Below are 19866 nucleotides of genomic sequence, written 5' to 3'. Positions count from 1 at the left end.
TTTGGTTTATCAGTGGTTTGCAGCTTTGGCTGCATGTTAGAATTACCAAGAAATTTTTTTATTAAAGTTCTGATGCTGGGGATACATCCTAATTCAGTCAGAACTTCTGAGGGGAGAGGAGGAGTGGCACAAGAACTGGGTGATTCCAATGTCCAGCCAGTGCCCAGAACCACCGGTTCAGACGCAGTTTTATCAGGTGGTGTAGACTAGTGCTTCTGGAAACCAATTGCCTGGGCATCTTGTGAAAATGCAGATTCTGATTCAGTGGGTCTGGGCCAGGGTCCCAGAGCCTGCATGTCTCCCTAGCTCCCAGGTGATGCCGGTGTTGCAGGTGCCCGGACCACACTCCGAGGCGCGGTACCCTGCTCCAGGGCCAGGCAGTCTCCTCTGAAGCTCTGTGGTTAAACGGCCTCAGCCAGTTACCAGCTGCGTGTTGGGCAAAGCATTCAGTGTCTCAGATTTCAGTCCTCTCAGCTGTAACACGGGGATAAGCGTAAGACTTGTCTTACAGAAGCAAGTGACATTAAGTACATTGAGTAAGATCAGTTCATGTTTTATTTATATAAAGTGCTTAAGCATTGCCTGGCGCCCTGAATAATTGTGCACATGTATCTCATATGAAATATATTACATGTGCCTTGCTGCTGAGAAGGACTGTCAGTCTCTTTGGGTTAAACCAAGTTCCCACTATAGATTTCTCTCCAGGGAGTCGAGGGGTCGGAGATGCAGCAAAGAATCAGGACATATAGGTATTCTGGAGGCAATGAAGGAAAATTTTAGTGAGTAACCTCCAGTTCTCCCTCTCTGAGGGACCAGAAATTCTTATTGTACCCCGATGTCACCACAGACCTCTCCGTAGCACTTTCCGTGGGCCAGGCAGTGTCCCAGGCTTGGGGAACACAGGGAGGATTAAGCCTTGGCTCCCATAGTTCAGGAGCGGAGAGAAGGCATGTGCAGGGAGGGTTGCGAAGGGATTCTCCTGTGCACCCCTAAACATAGTTGGCGTGGAAGGCCTGGATGAGGAGTAGGTAATTCTGGGTTCCAGTCACCCAGATGGTAATCGAGGAGGTCGGCTGAGGTCATGAACGTCAAAGTGTCCTATCAGTGTAAGTGGTTCCTTTATAATTAAAGGCGTCTGAATTTCCTCCTTCTGAATTTGATAACAGGTTGCCACTGTGGGGATTAATGCGAAAATATTTGTTCCTCGACCCTGGAGACTGCCCCAGCTTTCAGGAAACAGGATGGGTGGGTACTCAGAGGCGAAAGAGGGACCCCAAGAAGTGGCTTTTCTTTGTGGGATGTAGAGATGGGAGTACCAGGCTGTCCCCAGCAGAGGTGGGATGCTGCTTCCTTCAGAAAGCATCTCTGTGAGTCAAGGGAGCCCTGGGGCTGTCTCAGCTACCCCAAGGCAAGGGGCCAGTGGCCCTTCATCTCTCTATGCCTGCAGAGCCCCCTTTCTTACACAGGTCCTGACCTGAGTGGGAGGGGTCAGAAGGGATAGGCCCAGTCCTTTCTTCTGACCCCATTTTGCACATGAATCACACTTTACTCCTGAGAGAGGTCTCCCACACTTAGAAGGCCCCTACCTTCCTCTCTTCTGCTGCCTCTGTGCCCTCAGCTCTCCTGGTAAAGCCATCAGTCCTTAGAAGGGGATCCCCTCGGGAAGGGGTTGGCTAAGGCTGCTGGGAAGCTCTTGGCCCTGCCTGTTTTGGATATCTCCTCCTCCTCCTCGGGCCACGTCCCCTGTAATCTAAGGTAGCAAGGCCAGCAAATGCCTGCCCTGAAGGGGACAGAGTTGGATGTGTGACTTAATAAGGCTGAGAGCCATAAGTAATCCCCTAAGTACTTGCCGTGTAACCTAAGATGATCTGGCCCGCATACACCTGTTTTCACTCCTTTGCTGATAGCAGTATAAAAAGCATGCTGGTTAATGACTCTAGGAACTGACAGGGGCGGAATGTCCATGCATCTGTCCTATCTTGGAAAGGTCTCCTGGTGAGCCTGGCTGCACGTGCCTGCTGCAAGGTTGAGGAAGGCCTGGAAGGGATCTGAGTTTCCCTCCCTGAAGCCATCGGGACCCAGCGGAGGCTCGAAGAGTCAGGGCCAGGGTGGGGCCCTCAGGGTGGCTCAGCCATTCACTCCTCCAGGGGTGGACAGTGGTGAGAGCTGCCTTCCACATCTTGGGAGGGAGGCAGAGAAACACTCACTCTGCTCGCCTCCAAGGGCAGTTACGAAGAGCAGGAAGGTGCGTCGCCGCACGCCCCGGTCCCCGCCTCACTCCTGGAGGACAGGAGCTAGGTTGCGTTAGAGTCTTTAGAGAAGCAGAGTCAGTGCCAACCCCGTGAAACTGACCAATGGTGTTCTAATCATTTAGAACTGCAAGTTTCCGCCTCGGGTGGCACAGAAGATGTTGGCAATTTGTTGGAGAATCATTTCTCTGCTGGAGATGCAACTCTAGAGGAGAAGGAAAGGGCGCTTTATGCGGAGGCCGCCCCTCGAGAGAAGACCCTACTCCTTCACTCCCCGGATGGCAGGGAGGCTGAGGGCTCGGAGCAGACAGCCGCCGGGGCCCCCGCTGCTGCTGCTGCTGCTGCCGCCGCCACCGGCCCGGGCTCTGGTCCCGAAGCCAGCCTCTCCAATGCCTCAGCCTCAAAGTCAGCTGCCCCCGGGGACCCTGCGGGGCCTGGGCAGGAAGAAGCAGGCCCACCAGGAGGGGAGGATGGGCCTGAGGAAGAGCTGGGTTTGGGAGAGGGCCCAGGACAGGAGGGGGTTTCTGGGGAGGCCAAAGGACAGACTGGGAGTAGCATGGTCCCTGAAGAGGCCAAAGAAGTCGTAGGCGACCACGCCGAGCAGGGGGCAGCAGTAGGGACCGCACAGCTTGAAGGCTCGGGGGGCATAGAGGTCAAGGAGGCCCATGCCCCAGAGACACAGCAGGAGGACAGTCCAGGGCCTGATCAGGAGCCAAAGGTGCCAGACGGAACCTTGGACCTGGACACAGAAACTGAGGAGGGGGCCGAGGACCACGGGGAGCCCACCCTCACCCTGGCCTCGGAGACCGGCAGTGCACAGAGCTTTGAGGCGGGGGGCACCCAGGAGGCCCAGCGCCCTGAGGCCCAGGCACCAGGGCTAACTGAGGAGGGCCTGGATGTCTCCTCTGAAGAGGAGAGTGGTGACAACAGCGGAGATGAGGAAGGAGAAGGCGCTGTGTCCGAAGAATCTGAGGAGGACAGTGGTGACGGGGCTAGTTCAGAAGAAGAGGAGGAAGAAAAAGAAGAAGAACAAGAACAAGAAGAACAAGAAGAAGGGGGCACCCTGGAGGAAGCCGGGGAACCCCAGGAAGCAGCAGCAACCGCAAGCCCTGGGGACGAGGGGACCCAACTGATCTCAGAGGAATCAAATACAGGGCCCGAGGGGGACGAGACAGAGGAACCCGACGAGGGGCCTCAGGGTAGGGGGTTCCCGGAATTGGCAGACATATGTGTGGTGGGACAGGGCGCGGCAGGGGAAACCCCCAGTCAGCTCCGGGTTTGCTGGATGGAGGCTTGGCCCACCGGGTACCTGCGGGCTGCTCCTTAGCCACTAAGCCCTGTTCAGAGGGACCAGTGGGAGGCCACACAGTGGAGGGGCCAAAGGAACCTGGTCACTTGGGAGTTGGGCCCTCAGGAGCCTCCCTGCACTTAAACGGGGACCAGTGCAGGTCCCCTGAAGGACAGGTGATGTAGTGGCAGGATTTGAGGCCCTGTCGCAGCAAGCTGGTGGAGAGAGGTGCAGGTAGGGTGTGGTTGGGAGCCCCCTGGGGTCTCCCCTTGAAGGCTAGGCCAGGTCCGGTGGGGTGAACGGAGACCAGGGTCAGGATGGTGATAAGAAATCTCAGGCTGGGGGTGACACTGATGTCGTGCAGATGCTCACCTGGAAAAGCAGCAGCCTCCCCACTCATAATGGGGAGTGGGGAGCAGGGGAGGGAGGCATAGCACAGCCCACAAGTCGCATGGGAAGATGCTGGCCTGGACCAGAGCCCAGCTGGCTTTCAGGGTGGAGGCATGGGGCCCGGCCCTCGCTTTCCAGCATGGCTTCCCCACAGTTTGCCCTGTGGGATTTAGTTTCCGTGCTGCTTGTCGGGTGCTCGCACACTCCCTAAGCCAGCAGGCGCCCCCCCCCCCACTGCTTTTCCCGCCTCCCCTCTGTGCTGCCCAGGCTGATCCCTGCGGAGAATCCCACTCCCGAGCTGCTGCGTGAGGCACATGGGTGCTTCTCTGCTCCCTTCCTTTGTGGAACCGGTCTCCCTGTGCCCCTCACGCCCATGTCCATCCCACCCAGCACAAAGGCTGTGATATCAGAGGCCCACGGCATGGGCATCCCTCCCTGGGAGCCTGCAGGCAGTCATGGGCATCTCCCGCTTGGGCAAGAAGCAACGGTGCCCCCTACCCACCCCCGCCCCCAGAACTCCCAGGCAGAGCTGCTCCTGCCCATGCCCCACCGAAGCCTGTGTGAGGCTGATAAAATTCTCATTTCATCAGGGCAGTTATTCGCTTAGAGCCCAGCCCTGACTTCCAGTGCTCTTAGGGTGACAGGCAGACTCCTATAAACCACTCCTGTCTCCTGTCCTCGTCTTCACCCAATTCAGTCCTCACAGTGGGCTCTTGGGGAGGTTTTCCAGTGCCCCCTCTGAGACCTCATAGGCACCCTTCTTAGCCCCTCACAGCTTCTGGGCTCTTTCCTGCCGTAGCCACATCACAGACTATAATTATTACCTTAGCTTTCGAGAGGATTTCTCCCTGTGTCTCCATCGGACCGCAGGAAAACTCCCCTAGGGCAGGGGCTTTGTTTTGGGCACCACTGCATCCCCAGCGTGAAGCTCAGTGCCTGACCCTTGGTCGGTGCTCAGTCAGTATTTGTGGAAAGTCCCTCCTAGAGCCAGAACCCTGTTCAGTTGAACTTGGCGAGCCTTCCCGCAGCACTTCCTTATGCCCTTTCCAGTCTTCCAGGGGCTTAGAGCCCTGCTCCTAGCTTCGCCCTAACTCTGCTCTCTGCTTCTCTCCCCAGAAGAGGTGGAGGATGTGAGTGAAGAAGTCCCGATGAGGGACCGCTCCCACATCGAGAAAACTCTGATGCTGAATGAGGACAAGCCTGTTGATGATTACTCTGGTAACCAGAGGAAGGATCTGGAGCTGGGGCTGGGCAGCTACATAACCAGTGGCCAGGCAGAGCCTCAGGGGCTGGGCTCCGAGGCCAGCGGCTACCCAGGCCTGAGAGCCCTGGACATGGGGGGGCTTCATGGAAGATGCTCTGAGAGCAGCATCCAAGGCTGGGGTGGGGGCTGTGGATTGGCAGGGGGGAGAAAAGGCGATCCACACAGAGGGGCCACTGCAAGGGTAGGGGACCGATCCCAGTGTTGTCGTCTGGTGCCCTGTGCCAGTCTTCATGCTGTGGCCGGGGAGACTTGTGATTTTTACAGTTTTTGAGGCTCTTTTATTTCTGGGATTTCATCCTCATAGTAACCCAAGACTTTCAGTGGGGCTTACTGCCTCCTACTAACTGATGAGCTAGCTGGGGCTCAGAGCAGCCACAGTTTGCACAGGGCACATGGTTGGACGGGAGCAGAGGGAGGGGAGGGTCAGGTTTTCTAGACCTAGCTTCTCCTTCTGTGCCTCACATCATGTGGGCTCCCAGTTTTGCCCTGGAGGGAGAAGAAGATTAGGTTAAAACAATTCCAGGAGGTTCTGAGGGTGGGAAGTGAATGCCTTTTGGTTAAAGATTTCTGAGGGTTGGGATGTGGACCAGGTCCCTCCAGGAATGCTAATAGATGGCATGGTGAGGCTGCCAGTGGGGTCCCTGCTCCCCACCAGCCTGGGGAGGAGCTGCCCTGGGGAGTGAGCCGAACCCTCTCCCTTCTCCCTCTCCCTTCACCCTTCTCTGCTCCCAGTGGTGCTGCAGCGGCTTCGGAAGATCTACCATTCGTCCATCAAGCCCTTGGAGCAGTCTTACAAATACAACGAGCTTCGGCAGCACGAGATCACAGGTACCCCTCGTGTCTGATGTCCATCCACACTCCCCACGCCCTCTGGAGCTGTGTGAGTGGTGGGCGTGAGGACACAGGGAGCTGAACTCTGCTGAATTCTCTGATGCCCTGGCCACAAGATCATCCTTCCCCTGCAAGATCGCCCTAACCTGTACAGGGTTTTGTGGAGATCACTTCTTTTGCAAGCGTTCACGCTTCAGTGGCACGGATGTGGTTTCCAAGGACAGCGATGCCCGTTTCCATCCCTCCCTTGCCAAAGGGCCCACGACAGCTCCCTGACTGCTAAGGGATCACGTATTAAGCCCCCTAATTGGCCTGCAATCCTTTCCTTCTCCTTATGGCTTCTTCAGTTGGTTTTCCTTGTGTCTAGATTCTTAAAAAAAAATTTTTTTAACGTTTATTTATTTTTGAGAGACAGAGAGAGATAGAGCATGAGTGGGGGAAGGGCAGAGAGAGAGGGAGACAGAATCCACAGCAGGCTCCAAGCTCTGAGCTGACCGTACAGAGCCCGACTCGGGGCATGAACCCACGAACTGTGAGGTCATGACCTGAGCTGAAGTCGGTCACTTAACTGACTGAGCCGCCCAGGCACCCCTAGATTCTTTTAAACATCGGTTTTCAGAACAATAAACACAAGGTATACTTGTCCCCGTAAAAAATGAATAACCAAATAGTGAAAAACAAGTACAAATGGAAAAATAAAAATCTCTGGGGCGCCTGGGTGTCTTAGTCGGTTAAGTGTCCCACTTCAGCTCAGATCATCATCTCACAGTTTGTGAGCTTGAGCCCCGCATCACGCTGTCTGCTGTCAGCACAGAGCCTGCTTGGGATCCTCTGTCTCTCTCTCTGCTCCTCCCCCCTCTCAAAAATAAATAAATAAATAGATATGAAAAACAAAAATCCCTTTCTTTATTTCTAGTTTCTCCACTTCACTTGCAGACACTCCCACTGTTACAGTTTCCTACAGATACTTCCAGACCAGACATTTGCTCTGTGCACGAGCACATACAAGTGTGTCCTTCTCTGTTAGTTTGACACGATGGTATCACATCACACAGTCGTGTGTGTGCAGCCCCACTTTTCTCTTGAGCCTCTGCACGCACCACACAAGATGGGCACTGTTCTACTGATGGACCACGGGGTGTTTGCCATGTTCCATTTTTATTGTTTTTAATTATTACTTTTTAATTTCTTTTTTGAGGGAGAGAGAATGTGAGCAGGGCGTACTGAGGGAGGAAGAAGGAAAGAGAATTTCAAGCGGGCTCCATGTCTAATGCGGAGCTCTACGCGGGGCTCGATCTCACGACCCTGAGGTCATGACCTGAGCCGAAATCGAGCCGGGCGCTCAATAGACTGAACCGTCCAGGTGCCCCGCCATTTTTAAAAACGTTATAAACACTACTATAATCGTTACATATTCCACGCAAATATATCTGTGGGAAATATTTTAAAAAGTGGAACACGAGTTAAGCATTTTCAGAGTTGTCCCTAAGTTGCCTTAGGTGGTGCCAGGCTGAGGCCACAGTAAGGTGTATGAGAGCTCTCGTCCTCCTGCAGCCACACCCTTTTGGGGAGTCAATCCTCTGAAAATTTTCACAGTGGTGTTGCCATATTATCTCATGTGATGTGCCTGATGGCTATAAAGTGGGTTGGGTATTTAGGATGTACGTTATTCCTGCTTCAGGAACAGGAATAATGGGACCTGATGCCCAGAGAGATGCTGGGTACCCAGGATCGCACGGCTGGAACCAGGAGCCGGGACTGTCTACTTCTCCTCCGAGAGAAGGCTGTTTCGTGACTCCCCGACTGCCTCTTGCAAGCCTAAGAGCAGACCATCCTCTCGGGCTTCACAGGGGCTGTGTGAGGTGGCGGTCTCCCGTGGCTCTCCTGTCCTCTGCGTTTGACTTCTCCCGCAGCCCCAGACCCAGCGGCTTGGCCCAGGAGGCTGCTGGGCGGCAGGGGAAGGGCGCTCTGCAGGGAGGGCGTTCCGGGCTCCGGATGCCACTTTCTGGGCTTGGCTTCTCTCTCCTCACCTCCCCCAGTGCTGGGGACTCCACCGCAGTGCCTTGGGGCCGCCTCGGAGTCTCACCTGTGGCCTCCTGCAGATGCCAGTAACGCCCCCTGCTGCAGACAGTCGAAACAGCAGCCCCCAGAGAGCCCGCTGCTTGGTCTCCTGGGCCTGCTTGGTCTCCTGGGCTCTCGGCCAGGAGCTGGAAGGTCCAGTTCCCTTTCTGACTCCTGGGCCTGGGCAAAAGACACTTCGTGTAGGATCTCTGTGGCTATAACTGGGGACTCCTGCCACCCCTCAGCCTGCCTCTCCCTCCCTGTCCTCAAGCCAGGGGTTGACACCCAGAGACGTGAGCATGTATTTGCAGGCAGGGAGGAATGGGGCAGGGCCATGGTATCAATTTCAGGCAATTATACGTGTGCCTGCCACTTACGAGATGCCGTCATGGTCTTTTGGGACTTAGTTTCACCTTACAGAAAGAAAACCAGCACAGTAAGAAGCAAGGTGCTGAACAAGAGGAATACTGTACTCCTGTTTGTATATAAAAAAAGAGGAATGTGATATCTGCTAATATTGCTTCTTCCGTATGCATTAAAATACCTGAAAGGTGGGGCACCAGGGTGGCTCAGTCCGTTAGTGTCTGACTTCAACTCAGGTCATGATCTCATGGTTCGTGGGTTCAAACCCCACATCGGGGTCTGTGCTGACAGTTCAGAGCCTGGAGCCTGCTTCAGATTCTGTGTCTCCCTCTCTCTCTGCCCTCTCTGCCAGGTGTCATGGCCTAGGCAGATTGGGGACAGGTATACTTCTGATTTTTTTTTTTAATTAAAAAATTTTTTTTTTAGAGAGAGAGAGAGTGTGTGTGTGTGAGTAGGGGAGAGGGGCAGAGGGAGAGAGAGAATCCCAAGCAGGCTCCACGCTCAGTGCAGAGCCCAATGCCGGGATCACGACCTGAGCCAAAATCTAGAGTTGGATGCCCAACCAACTGAGCCACCCAGGCGCCCCTATACTTCTGGTTTTTGAAGCAAGAAATTAAATACTGTACATCATAACAGAAAAAAAAATAAATGAAAAAAAAAAAGAGTTCCTACCGTTTGGGGCCTCTGTGCCAGGCTCAGGGAGACAAAGAGGCCTGGAGAATTTGAGGTATAAACTAGGCAGGGCTGGCCCTCCGTGCCGTGGCTCAGAGACGAGCTGCAAGAGTGGAGAGCTGCAAGGCAGTGACCAGTGACCACATCCCTTCTGCCCCCCTGGTTTTGGAAGCTCTGGAGGAATCTGCCTTCTCTTCCTAGGGACCCCAGCTGGCAGGGCCCAGGCAGTGTGTGCTTCCCGACACTGCCGAGAACCCAAGAATTGCCTACTCAGTGCTTGGTCTTGGGACCTGGCAAATATTTCGTGGTCTCTAGAGGCTAATTTGAGACTGGCCTTGAGCCCAGTGTTGGGCCGAGCCTGAGGTAGGATGTCAGGGGGCCCCCGTCCAGGCTGTCTAAGATCGTGTGAGTCTCTTTCCTGTCTCTCTGTTTTTTCTGTTACCAATCCAGATAGCAGAGTTTTAACCCCTCGCCGTGGGGTAGCTCTTTTCTCCCCTTCTTAGGAAGGGGATGTAAATCCAGATGTAAACCAGGAGGCCTCACCCAGAGTGAGCTCTGAGTCAGTATTTGTTGATGTCACTTAGCTCCTGCTTCTGGTGCCGCTATGCAAAGGATCTGTGTAAGGCCAGCATCGTGTCTTCTGGTTTTAACTGGGTGATCGCACTTACATAGCAAGAGGCGAGCCGCTGATTGCCACCCCCTGTCTTGTCCAATGTGGAAATCTGTAACTCATTCAGATGGACCGTGTGATGCTGTGTGACGCCCTGTGTCACTCCCGTAGGAAGAAACTTCATTAGTCACTTCCATTTCTAATTCCTGCTGCCTACAGATGGGGAGATTACTTCCAAGCCAATGGTGCTGTTCCTGGGACCGTGGAGCGTTGGCAAATCCACCATGATAAACTACCTCCTTGGGTTGGAAAACACTCGCTACCAGCTCTATACAGGTAATAGTGAAGATTTTTTTGTGTGTTTGTTGGTATCTCAATGTCCTGTGTAAAAGCACTAGGAAACATTCGTATGTGTCTTCAATATAATCATGAAAATTACACCCAAGAACCTAGCAGCTACAGTCCATGTTCACAGCAGCATTTTTCACAATGGCCAAGAGGTGGAAACAACCCACCTCTTGCGATGGATGAATGCATAAACAAAAGGGCTATCCATATAATGGAGTTTGGAGTATTATTCAGTGTTAAGAAGGAATGCATTTCTGGAACATGCTACAAGATGCATGAATCTTGAGGACACTATATATTAAGTGAAATAAGCCAGACACAAAAGGACAAATATCCTATGATTCCACTTATGAGATGCCTTGAGTCCTCAATTCATAGAGACAGGGTAGAGTAGAGGTTACCAGGGGCTGGGAGAGGGGAACGAATGGGGACACTTTCAGTTTGGGAGATGGATGGTGATGAGGGCTGCACAACACCATGAATGTATTTCACGCCTCTGAACTGTCCACCTGAAAATGGTTCACATGGTAAATTGTGTTCTGTATATTTTACCACAATTGGAAAAAGAAATAGGATCCTGCTTAGCAAGCGTAGTATCCAGTTCTCATGGCAAACCCTCCCTGGAACCCCTTGCTTACCCGCTTACTTTGTAGTAGGGTCTCTTTCCCAGAGAGGACGGCCTTCCTACTAACCTCATGCCCATGCTTGCAGGTGCTGAGCCCACCACCTCTGAGTTCACGGTCCTCATGCACGGGCCCAAGCTGAAAACCATCGAGGGTATTGTCATGGCTGCTGATAGCGCCCGGTCCTTCTCCCCCCTTGAGAAATTTGGCCAGAATTTCCTGGAGAAGCTGATTGGCATCGAGGTTCCCCACAAACTTCTGGAGCGGGTCACTTTTGTGGATACACCAGGCATCATCGAGAACCGCAAGCAGCAAGAAAGAGGTAATTAGGCACTTGTGTTTGAACAGCGCGAACTTTGTCTTAGAAAGCTGTTGGGCAGTGGGTGGTAGGTAGACAGGGGAGAGGAAGCGTGGCCAGCATTGTCCAACACCAAGGGGTGTAGTCTTTGCTGCCAGTCCCTTCTGGTTGTCACCATGGTCCCACTTAGGTGTGGAGTACCATGTTCTTTTACCTCCCCGAGGGCTGATTAGTTTGGAGGCAATCCATATTTTCCCAAACGGTGGGCTGGTCATCTCTGTAAGTAGCTCCTTGAGGTCCATGCTGGGGCTGAGCTGTCTTGGGGAGGCTCAGACTTTCCCGAGGGATCAAGGGCCTGGATTACTTGGATCCCAGTCCAGGTGTACTTGACCTCTGGCTGACTTGGGTCTGGTTTGAACCTGACCTTCAACTCTTCCTGGTCCAGTGTTGCTTTACAGGCCTGCTTCACATAAGCCTGTGTCAGACCTTCCAAAGTTCTACCTGCCTTCCAGTGGGAGGGGAGTGCCACTTGGGGCCCAGCAGGCGCTGGGTTACAACACAGGCCACCGAGTATCGCCATGACACAGGGCTGAGTCATATGAGATGAGTCATAGCAGGGCATTTGTAGGACTGTATGACCAGATGGTGGATCTCAGTTTATAACTCTCATTTTGGTTTTATTGCTGTTTTATTACTAGTAATAATATTATCACTAATCATTATAATAGTAAATTAACCTTTATTCTTCTATTATGCATCAGATAATTTTATGCATTATTGGCTGATTGTTGTAGAAAAATTAAAAGACAGGTATTCCTGGTCTCCCCATTTTGGAAAGAAGAAGTTGAAGGAATTAAAATATATCGAGCACCTCCTATGACATAGGCAGTTTTAGTTAGGTGCTTTGCTTTATTTATAACATGATAATCTTTATATCAACTTAGGTATTCTTATTCTTCTTGTCATTTTGTAGCTAAAATGCTAAAGCCTAGAACCATTTGTTACCCTGGTCTGGCTAGTAGCAGAGCTCAAATTCCGGTCCTGGTCTTAGGCTGTCCTTGGTTGAGGGTTGACAAGGCCCAGGAGATACGTAATTAATTCTTTCAGTCTTCAGAGACCCAGAATATCCCTAGTGCCGTGACTTCCTTCAACCCAGGCAATGCTTTGGTTCTGGAAGGGGGAGGGGGGCGTGGGGTGGGGGGGTTAGGGTGAGCCTGCTCTGCTTGACTTCTTGCTCCCCCCTCCCAAGGTTACCCCTTCAACGACGTGTGCCAGTGGTTCATCGACAGGGCAGACCTCATCTTTGTTGTCTTTGACCCAACCAAGCTGGATGTGGGTCTGGAGCTGGAGATGCTCTTCCGCCAGCTGAAGGGGCGCGAGTCCCAGATAAGGATCATCCTGAACAAGGCCGACAACCTGGCCACACAGATGCTCATGCGGGTCTATGGGGCCCTCTTCTGGAGCTTGGCCCCGCTCATCAACGTCACAGAGCCCCCTCGGGTTTACGTCAGCTCCTTCTGGCCACAAGACTACAAGCCTGACACCTACCGGGACCTGTTCCTCAAGGAAGAGATCTCACTCCTGGAAGACCTGAACCAGGTGATCGAGAACAGGTTGGAGAACAAGATCGCCTTCATCCGCCAGCATGCCATCCGGGTCCGCATTCATGCCCTCCTGGTGGACCGCTATCTGCAGACTTACAAGGACAAAATGACCTTCTTCAGTGACGGAGAACTGGTCTTTAAGGACATTGTGGAAGACCCTGACAAATTCTACATCTTCAAGACCATCCTGGCAAAGACCAATGTCAGCAAGTTTGACCTTCCCAACCGCGAGGCCTATAAGGACTTCTTTGGCATCAACCCCATCTCCAGTTTCAAGCTGTTGTCTCAGCAGTGCTCCTACATGGGGGGCTGTTTTCTGGAGAAGATTGAGCGGGCCATCACACAGGAGCTCCCCAGCCTCCTGGGAAGCCTGGGGCTGGGGAAGAATCCCAGTGCTCTCAACTGTGACAAAACAGGGTGTGGCGAGACCCCAAAGAATCGCTATAAGAAACACTAGGTCGCCGTGTAGCCATTCTTGGGTTCCTGTTGGTGGCTGAGCTTGTGTCCTGTCTGAGAAGTCCTGGTTAATTAACCCTTTGAGCCACACTGGTGAGAATCACTACGTGTTGGAGATTTGGGAGTTCATTGAGGCCAGTGGTGGGGGAGGGTGTGGGTCGAGGGAGGAGAGGAAACTGTGAATTATAGTGTCTTGTTGCTTCAGTGAGGGGCCTGAGTGAGGCCCCGCCGGCTTTTCCTGGGTCTTATCGCAGAGGACAGAGAGCAGCTATTCTAGTGTATACTGAGGTGATGAGTGTCAAGCTAAACTCAGCTGAAATTCCTTTTTCCCCTATAAGCTGGGAAAAGAGAGAAGACTTGGTTTCTGTAGGGCTCAGGTCCCTTGTAGCTTCCTTCCACACAGTCTCCTGCTTGTCCTCCAACCCCTGTCTGCCTCCTCGACTTGGGTTGACTTCAACAGGGGACAGTCTTTTGAGTCTGAATCCACCTGGGTGTTGAGCCTCCACCATCCCCTCCACCCCACCCCCATCCCCAGGCCCTCTTCCCTGTTTCCTCGAGGGGTGGGAGGGAATGGTTTAGGATACCAGAATGCTGAGAGAGAACAGGAGTCCCCAGGCTGGAAGAAGGTTCTGCCTCCCCCATGCCATTTCTCCCAAGCAGTTTTCTAGGCCAGCTGGGAATCTCGGTTCCTTTATCAGCCCCGACAGGAGGCCGAGTGTTCCGTGGATTCAGGTCATTTACTTCTTGGAAGTGACTTCAGTAGAAATACTGGAAGGGCTCAGAGGGTTAATCGGTTTGCAGTGTGTCTTTGTCTATTGCATGTCTTGGAAAACTCAGACCCCAAAGGCGTTGGGTTTCAGAGGGGACGATGGAGACCTTGCTCCTTTTCATCAGGGTCTTCTCTGGGCAGCCCATCTCCGCCCCCCAAATGTAGGAGGAGGCAGTTTCCACAACTTCTCTGCAGAAGAGTCGTTCCCTCCTGATTTTCATGCCATGGTTTTTCCTTCTCCCTCTTCTCCACGCCCTGATGCACAACATTCAAAACTCCGAGCGATTTCCACGAGTTCAGAACTGGCGCCAGCCACTCCGTGTCGGCTGCAATCAAGGCTTGACATGCGGTTTTCCACCTGAACTTGATACTGATACCCACGCGCCACAGGGAAGCCAGGGCCTTCAAGAACCGATGAGTGTGAATATGTGTGTACCGCATTGTGCAAGAGAGATTCTGAGATCGCAGACGCCAGAGGCCGTGGAGAAGGAATGTGTCGTGAGGGTCCTGCCTGGCTGGTGTGCCACCTCGGCCATCTCGGAGGGCGGCAGGGATGGAGGGAAGGAGCCTTTTGACAAAAAGCAGGTGGCTGACCAGTTTGCACAAATCCAGGAGACCCTGCCCAGGGCTGCCCGGGGGGCTCCTTCTGCCCTAGTGAGCCAGCGTCCCCTGGGAGCGAGTTATCCGGGGGACTTCCCCAGGAGGCCTGGGTCAGGGCCCCCCTGACCAGGAAGTCACCTTGGACCAGAAGGAAAGCGAGTGAAGATGAAGGCAGAGAGGAAGCACTCTGGGGGCGAGGCAGTGGAAACACATGGGTGATTAGACTAGGTCCGTGTGGAGAATTCGGAATCCCTGCTTAGGATTATCAACGCTCTGATGCATGCTGCAGCGGACGCTGCTTCTCTGGCTTTGTGCAGGACCTGGAACCTTCCACAGGACAACGGAGGCCCCCCAAACCTCCAGGACATTGTTTCCAAGGACAGAGCCAAGCAGAGAAACAGGGCCCTGCCGGGGCATCCAAGGAGCCTGGTGAGCAGGGCCTGAAAAGCTGCGTTTCTTCTCATTACAAATCACCACTCGCCTTATCTCGCTGTCATGTACCCTCCCCACAGTCCGCCTTCCCCTCTTGCTCCTAATGCCCCTGATGCCCTTGAGCTGCTCTCGGCGTATCTGTCTTTCTCAGTGCAGTTGAGGACGTGAACAGGGCAGAAGTGTACAGGCATTGTCACGGCGGCTGATGTCACCATTGCTTTGGGGAAGCAGGTGGAAGGAGGCTGATACATTCATATGGCATCTGTATTTTGGGGGGGGGGACATGATTGGTGTGATCTTCTCTCTTTTCGTCCCATCCATTTTCCTTTTCTTACCCCCATTCCCCTGCTCACTCGTTGACCCACCTTTTCTCCATGCAGCCTGCAGGCTGGTCAGTTGGTCCCCCTGGGCTGTCAGGGCTGTTTGGTCCCCACTCTGTGGATGTGGATTTCAAGCAGGATTCTGACTGTCTTTTGGGGTGGGGAGGAAGGGTTGGGAACTGGGGGTAAATTTAGGATCCAGAGATTCCCCTAAGAGGAGTATCTGTTAAGTATTTGTGCCTGAACAGTTGCTGTCTCTCTCCAAAGTGGAACCTTTCCAGGGTTCTTTCCATTCTGATTTAATCAGGGAGGAAGTCTCAATAAAGTTCCAATCTCTCTGTAACACCGTGTGCTTTCTGATCGCCTCCGACCAGCTTGCTCTCTTTATCTCTCTCTTATCTAGTAGTGGATCGGGTTCGTATTAAGACTTCATTGTTTTTCAGGCAGTTTCAGGTTCATAGCAAAACTGAGAGGAGGGTAGGGATACACCCCCCGCCCCCACCCTGTCCCGGGGCCTCCACCCACGCACAGCCTCCCCCATTAGCAACCCCCACCCCCAGAGTGGGACATTTGTCCAACCTAGTCACCCAGATTCCACAGTTGACATTAGGCTTCGCTCCTGGTGGTGTGCATTGCTCGTGTTTGGACAAATGTATCATGACACGTGTCCGTTGTTGTAGAAGGAAATGAAACGCAGAGTATTTTCACTGCCCTAAGGATCCTCTGTGCTCCACCTGTTCCTCCCTCCCGTCTCTTCCCAAACCTGGGTACTAATTGGTAAGTTTCTTTTTTTTTAATGTTTATTTCTTTTTGAGAGAGAAAGAGAGAAAGACAGAGACATTGAGCGTGGGAGGGGCAGAGAGAGAGGGGGACAGAGGATCCGAAGCAGCCTATGTGTTGACAGCAGGGCTCGAACCCATGAACTGTGAGATCATGACCTGAGCCGAAGTTGGATGCTAAACTGACTAAGCCACCCAGGCGCCCTCATTTTTAAGTTTCTTAGGGATAAACTGACAATCCATGAATTGCCCACTCTTGTTTTAGACATCCCTGGTGCCTTCTTCCCTAGATCCCTCCTGCTTCCAGCCCCCAGTGTCAAAGATGACTTTGAAACCGAGGTTTCCTGTTGTAGGATTGAAAATTAAGAAATAGGGGCATGACCCCAGGCCTCCTCCTGTGCCTATTTGTTTGTTTATTTTTATTTATTTATTGAGAGAGAGCACAAGCAGGGGAGGGACAGAGGGAGAGGGAGAGAGAATTCCAAGCAGGCTCTGAGCTCAGCATAGAGCCTGATGCGGGCTTGATCCCATGACCCTTGGATCATGACCTGAGTTGAAATCAAGAGTCTGAGGCTCAACCCACTAAGCCACCGAGGCGTCCCCACCCCCTTCCCCCCATACCGTACCTGTTTTTAAAGAAACCCTACCTTGTCCTTGGCTCCCCGAGCCTTTGTCCTTCAGATCAGAACTCCTTTACTTTGAAATATTACTTCTGGGGTCCTCTTGAAGACTTCACACCCCCAGTTGAGAGTGTGTTTGAAAAGGAAGAAGCTGGGGAGTCACTGGGAGGTTGGCAGTAGAAGGGGGGAGTGTGAGAGTGACAACATGCTATTGTGATGGCGTCACCTCAGAGAAGATGCAGAATTCAGTGCTGGGGCCAGCTGCCCTGGGTTTTCCTAAGTCGGGAGGTGCTGATCTCAGGGAGGAATGAGGAGGCAGTTTGGCTCACTGCCTCCCTCTCCCTTGCTTTCCTCCTGATTCGAGGGTCCACAGTCCACAGTCAGTGACTGATAAGACTGACCTAACTAAGGCCACCACTGCCCTCCCCCAGGTCAGCTCTCCCACCCAGGACGGCAGCCAGTGTTTTCCCAGGACTGGGAGAAATATGGAGCTTTGCCAGGAAAAGGGAGGGAGGTGATGTCTCTTTTGAAGATAAACATAACACACCAGAACCTGCCAGCACGTCCAAAATTGTGCTGTTTCACAAGCCTCGTCCCCTACCATCTTTACATCGTCTGCCATTGAGAAAGCAAAATGCCATGGAGGAAAGCAAAATCCAAGACCATTCTGAACATAGTCAGGGGATATAAGGGGCATGAATGGAGAGAATGTCTCCACAGGTATGTGTATGTATCTGAGTATGTGGGGGTTACCTGTGGTTACACGTGAAAGGACATGCAAATACCTGCATGTAAAATCTGTGTGTGTAGAAACCAAAGTGTATGTGAGTGTCTGTGACCAAATGATCTCTGAGTATGTAGCACAGTGCCCAGCACACAGGACCCATCACCTGTGTGCCATCACAGTGAATGGCAGAGTGAGCGGGTTTGGGAGGAGTAAAGAAGGTGTCTGTGCACCGAATGTTGTGTGCAGAGGGTCCTGGGGAAAAAAGTATGTCTGGGGTGAGCAGGTGGGTGTGGCTATGGAGAGGTAATTTTATGCATGATGCGTGGATTACAGGTCGCGGGAGCTTATGTGTAGCAGGTGTGTGCATTCGGTGAACCGGATGCCCGACCCAGGGTGGAGACCCGGGAAGACCCAGCCATAGGAGGACACCTACCTGGCCCTGGCTTTGTGGTTGCATCCCACCCCGGTGAACCAAGGGGAAAAGTCTGAGCCTTGAAAAACTCACAAGCACTGGCAACATTTCACGCCAATTCTTCCGTCTGTGACATTAGGCTCACGCTTTTCCCAATCCAGGGAAACCTTAATTTTTCTCTAGAAGACCATAGAGGCAGTAAAAAGGAAACGTAAGCAAAACAAAATGGAGTAGAGGCATGAATTTGCCTGTACCAAAGGTGTATTCCACAGGTTCTGAGGGATTCCCTATACTGACCTCTTATCCAAAGGATAAAAAAAATAACATGCACAGATGAGCATTTTCTGTGTCTGCTTGCACTGTGGAACCTTTAATGTTTTTTCAAAATTTCAGTGGGGAAGAGAACCAACTTCTAGAGTATTCTTCTTGCCAGGAACTGGGCTATAGACCTATAGACATTCCTACACTTATACCTTGACATAATGAGGTAATTCTAGCAGCCACAAACCCAAGGAATAGGCCAGGTGTTTTTCATGTATTATTTCATGGGATCCTCACACAGCCCCTCAGGGAGGGAGCCACCTCCCACGGAAGAGTAGAGACTCTGGAGTCAGATCGTTTGGGCTTCGTCCTGGGCCCCACCACTTAACAAGCTGGGCCACCCTAGCTAGGCAAATGACATAATTTTGTGCTTTAGTTTCCTCACCCATAAAATGGAGACACTAATAGCCCCTCTCTCTGTGGGGTTGTTGCCAGGATTAAATTAAAACACGCAACATGCTTGAAACAGTACACAGCCCACAGAAAGCGTTCTGTAAATGTTATGATTATTACTCATATTTTACTGATGAGGAGACTGATGGTCAGAGAGGTTGAGCTGCCAGAAGTAGGAGGGCCAGAATTCCATCTAGCACCTGACTCTCGTGAGGGCACAGTAGGCTGCTTGACCAGGCTTACCTTTGGTGACACTGTTCTTGCTGATCCCAAGGCCTTTCCCTCCTCTTCAGAAACTGGCAAAAATTTAGAATTGCTGGATTTTTCTAATGGCCGGTCAGCACCTTGACATGTGTTAGTAACAAAATTTCAAACATTTAAACATCATTTGCTTTAGACTATTTTAATCCTTATTTATTTTTGAGAGAAAGACAGCATGTGAGAAGGGGAAGAGCAGAGAGAGAGGGAGACACAGAATCCAAAACAGGCTCCAGGCTCTGAGCTGTTAGGACAGAGCCCGACGTGGGGCTCGAACTCACGAACTGTGAGATCATGACCTGAGCCAAAGTTGGACGCTCAACCAACTGAGCCACCCAGGTGCCCCTGCTTTAGGCAATTTATTAAGGTCGGGGTGGGGGGGAGCCTGGTTGGCTCAGTCTGTGGAGCATGTGACTCTTGATCTCAGGGTTGTAAGTTTGAGCCCCATGTTGGATGTAGAGATTCCTTAAAAAAATAAAATCTTAAAAAAAATTTATTAAGGATTATTTCCTGAACAACAAAGTACATTAAAAAAAAAAACCAAACAGAACCAGAAACCCTTAACTCCATTTCACATTTGACCCTCACTCTGCTCATGTAGATGGAGAAGGCATATTTATTATCCCTAAAAACAAATCCAGCATGAGGAAGCTGCATCCCCAGAGAGGTTAAGCCCCAGTTCACCCAGCTAAAACATGACAAACCAAAGGGCCAATTTTCTACCCATCCAACTATCCCTTCTACATTCAATCACATTGATTTGTGTTAGTCTGGAGCCTAGACCGATTGTGACAGTACATTTTTCTGACACACTGAAAAGAGTGATTTCGTATTTGTGAAGAATGCAAACACACTTGTTGGTTATATTTCCATTTTCTCCAAACTTCTGAATTTTGTCCTACCAAAATTTCAAAAGATTTATAATTTACACATATTTGTGCAGGCATAATCTTTGCTCTGGAGGAGTGAATGATCCAGTTAGGGACCCAAGACATGGAACTGGAGTGACTGGGTAAATCCTGGGGGATAAAGTAGCCATATGCCCCTATCATAACCCAGGTCACATGGGGGGGGGGTGGCAAACGATCTTCTTTCTCACTTGTAATTATTTGAGAAGTTAAACCCATGCACTGCAGACTTTTTATTTAAACAGTTAACAGATTACCTTCATGGAGGAG

The 19866-nt window shown here is 51.9% G+C and overlaps 1 protein-coding gene across 5 annotated transcripts in view; it reads left to right on the top strand.

The window, feature by feature from the left end:
* SRL (sarcalumenin) overlaps positions 1-15521 on the top strand; it is a 47136-nt gene extending 31615 nt beyond the window's left edge. For 2 of the 5 annotated variants that reach the window (XM_030300762.2, XM_030300759.1), the window contains exons 2-6: positions 5044-5145; positions 5924-6019; positions 9948-10064; positions 10788-11021; positions 12247-15521. In XM_030300762.2, the coding sequence (XP_030156622.1) occupies positions 5076-5145; positions 5924-6019; positions 9948-10064; positions 10788-11021; positions 12247-13058 (1329 nt within the window). In that variant the 5' untranslated portion in view covers positions 5044-5075 and the 3' untranslated portion in view covers positions 13059-15521. Of the gene's footprint in view, positions 1-2374; positions 3449-5043; positions 5146-5923; positions 6020-9947; positions 10065-10787; positions 11022-12246 lie in introns of all 5 variants that reach the window. The other 3 variants (XM_030300757.1, XM_030300756.1, XM_030300761.1) reach the window with 3 other exon arrangements.
* Positions 15522-19866: the final 4345 nt, after the last annotated feature.

This window comes from Lynx canadensis, chromosome E3 (assembly GCF_007474595.2).
Source record: "Lynx canadensis isolate LIC74 chromosome E3, mLynCan4.pri.v2, whole genome shotgun sequence".
Classification (NCBI taxonomy): Eukaryota; Metazoa; Chordata; class Mammalia; order Carnivora; family Felidae; genus Lynx; species Lynx canadensis.
Note: the sequence above shows the minus strand (reverse complement) of the source record. Positions and strands in the feature narration are given on the sequence as shown.